At 34.1% G+C, this 3,372-nt stretch overlaps 1 protein-coding gene across 1 annotated transcript in view; it reads left to right on the top strand.

Annotated features, from left to right (window-relative positions):
- The window catches only part of LOC112009287 (uncharacterized), a gene marked incomplete at its 5' end in the record, with an annotated part of 5,238 nt that extends 2,867 nt beyond the window's left edge, over nt 1–2,371 (top strand). The window contains 2 exon segments of the mRNA XM_065768912.1: nt 1,137–1,812; nt 1,887–2,371. Of these exon segments, the coding sequence (XP_065624984.1) occupies nt 1,137–1,812; nt 1,887–2,371 (1,161 nt within the window).
- Nucleotides 2,372–3,372: the final 1,001 nt, after the last annotated feature.

The following is a 3,372-nucleotide window of genomic DNA, read 5'->3' on the forward strand; positions in this document are numbered from 1 at the left end:
AAATGCTAGCTCATGAGTCATGATTACCTCTTGGCCATTTAAACTGAAAAATTTGTTTGCGCTGATCCCTTTTTATTTTCTAGTCAGCAGGAATCCATGATCCCTTGTAAAGGGTTTTGTTTATAGGCCAAATGCATGACCCCACCACCCTTTGTGTCCCTCTATAATCTTATTTAAATTACACTTTACTATCATGTATTGTTTTACATTTTTCTAAGCTCTTAGCTCTTTTAATTAAAATACCATCATCAGAAAGAGCTCTTTGCTGCCTTATAATCCATCAAGTATCCATAGCATTTAAGTTATGTTAACTACTTGCTGCAATGTTGTATATTATGTTTGTGGAGGAACATCTCAGTAAAGAGTAAAGGGGTCATAAATGAGTATCATGTCAATGGAGTTTCCAATTGTATTTGGTTTGATTTTGCTCAGGTTGGGAATTTTCTTTGAGGCATTGTTGTAGGTTTGGAGCAACGTTGTACTTATTTGCCAAATATATTAGTTGAATTTGGAGAGTGCCAAGGGGTTCACAGTTTATTCTAAAATTATGGAAAATATCTTCTAATGACAAACCCTTTGTTTTCCTGCTGTTAAACTTGAACATATGCATTCCAGAATTTGAATGTTAAAGAAGCGTGTGTCTTTTAGCTAGTGTAGTAATTCATCACATCTCAAAGGACCATTTGCATATCATTTGATTGTATTGTTGTTCATTAGCTTCTCAAATATGGCTTGACAAAATTTAAGAAACTTGCGATTTGGCACATGTTGGATTTGTCAGCACCTAGGTTCTAACAAGCTTGATAGTTTAATATACATGTGAAAATTTTGGTATGCTTTTGTATCAAACAGAAGTTAAGCTTCGATTAGTCTAAGTTTAGAACTCTGAACATCTTTAGCTTAAGTGCTTGAGAAGCTCCGTTACTAATGCACCATACCATATGTGTTCTTTTGATGATTATAGTAGGTGGCAGAGTAGTTCTAAACTTATGACCTTGTTAAATTTTTAGCATCCCAAATTCCCAACAATACGTTTGTTAAAAAGAAGTGACTTTTAAATAGCATCTTATTGATTTCATTTCATATTATGTTTCTTGCATTTATATTGATAATTGCTTTCTAATGTTTTCTTCTAGTTCATCTCCATGGGTCGTTCTTTTTTTCGTGAATTGCTTGATGATGACTCAGATGAAGATGAGATAATTATAAAACTTCTCACGGGTTCGACATCACAACGTAAGCATCGTCGGTATATCGACCGTAATCATTTGGAAGGCCATAGAAGGCTTTATGATGACTACTTTGCCGAAGAACCTGTATATCCTCCCAAATTATTTCGAAGGAGATTTCGAATGAGTCGTTCTCTTTTTCTTCGAATCCTATCTAAGGTAGAAGCTCATGAACCTTACTTTATCCAAAAAAGAAATGCTGCTCAAAAACTTGGTTTATCTCCCCTTCAAAAGATGACCGCTGCACTTAGGATGCTTGCTTATGGAGTAGCAGCTGATTTTATGGATGAATATGTGAGAATAGCAGAATCTACTGCAATAACCAGTATGAAAAAATTTGTTGCAGCAGTGGTTGCTATTTTTTCAGAGGAATACTTAAGGTCGCCAAACAATGAAGACATCGCTCGATTATTAGCCCATGGCCAAAATCGTGGATTTCCAGGCATGTTGGGAAGTATTGATTGCATGCATTGGAAATGGAAAAATTGTCCAACTGCATGGAAAGGGATGTATTGTGGTCATATTCGTGAGCCAAGTATTATTTTGGAAGCAGTGGCTTCATATGATCTTTGGATATGNCAGAGTCAAATAATGATATTAACGTGTTGGAGCGATCTCATGTATTTTCTGAGCTTGCACAAGGACATGCTCCTGCAGTTAATTACTCAATCAATGGTCATGATTACACAATGGGATACTATCTTACCGATGACATATATCCACAATGGTCAACATTTGTGAAGACAATCCCAAGGCCACTAGAAGCAAAAAGAAAATTATTTGCAAAAGTTCAGGAAGTATATAGGAAGGATGTAGAGCGTGCATTTGGAGTGCTTCAAGCACAATTTGTAATTGTACGTGGACCTGCACGATTTTTCTATCATGAAACACTACAAGACATTATGAAAACATGCATAATTCTTCATAACATGATTATTGAAGATGAGCGAGATGAAGCTGAAGCAGTGGACTTAAATTATGAACAAATTGATGACATTTCATGTACACCAATGTTACGTGAGCCAACAAATGAATTTACGGAGTTCATTCAAGTTCATCAACGCATTAGGGATCGAGAAGTTCATTCTCAACTCCAAATGAATCTCGTTGAACATTTATGGCAATTAAAAGGAGAGTTATGAGAACTTTTGGTTTTGTTTATTTGTCTCCTCTTCTTTATGGAGTTGCCATTAAAACTTTTGATTTGGTTTATTTGTTTCATTTTGTTTGTATGAAGCTACCATTAAAACTCATTGGCTATGTTATTTTGTTGTGTTAAGTTTAGTATTAGCCAATTGTTTTGTTGTGTTAAATTTAAGTACCATTTGTCATCAAGGAAGTAGCAAGCTCAACTATGTTTAATTCAATGGGTTCTGTGTGAGTTAATGTTATTGGATATGTGTTATTTGTGTAAGTTTTCTATGGACTACATTGGTAGTTTAGTTCAGTTGAAACAACTTCAACTTGACAGGTTGGCTTTTAGATTGCATATATTTTTGGCTTTTGATATGAGCCTTGGTATTTGATGTTTAAAAATATGACAGTTGAATTAAGAGTATTTTCAGTTTTCAAAATTTTGTCATGCATGTAATACTGTGGCTGATGCTTTAGCAAAAAAGGCCAAACTTTGCACAAGGCAGTAGGTGTGGCTGGATTACATCTCAGCCCCTTTAGTTTCATTTCATGGCCATTGAGGGTCTTTCAATAAAGCCCAGGCTGTCGGGTTTCTCCAAAAGAAAAAAGAAAAGAAATAATACACTTGTTTGAAAATGTTACCATTGAACATGACAAATATTACTGTTGAACAAACAATAAAGAAAGAATAAAATAAGAATTAAAAAGAATAAAGATAATAATATTTAAATGAAGTGGTAAAAATATAGATGTAGAATTAAAATGAATAAAAAAAATAATATTTAAATGAAGTAGTAAAAATATAGAACATCTGATAAATGAAATGTTCTAAAATAATGTGGTAAAATAATAAAGTAGGCTTTTGGTGTGGTAAAATGATATAATTTTTACAATGACGGCTATGAATGCTATGAGAAAGTACGTGACCACTGCCCACACATCAGCACCGACTATTACATTGCGCACGTTTTGGACCAAAAAAAAAAAAACTTTTGCGACCACTTGCATT

Source organism: Quercus suber, unplaced genomic scaffold (genome assembly GCF_002906115.3).
Source record: "Quercus suber isolate HL8 unplaced genomic scaffold, Cork oak 2.0 scaffold_1022, whole genome shotgun sequence".
Classification (NCBI taxonomy): Eukaryota; Viridiplantae; Streptophyta; class Magnoliopsida; order Fagales; family Fagaceae; genus Quercus; species Quercus suber.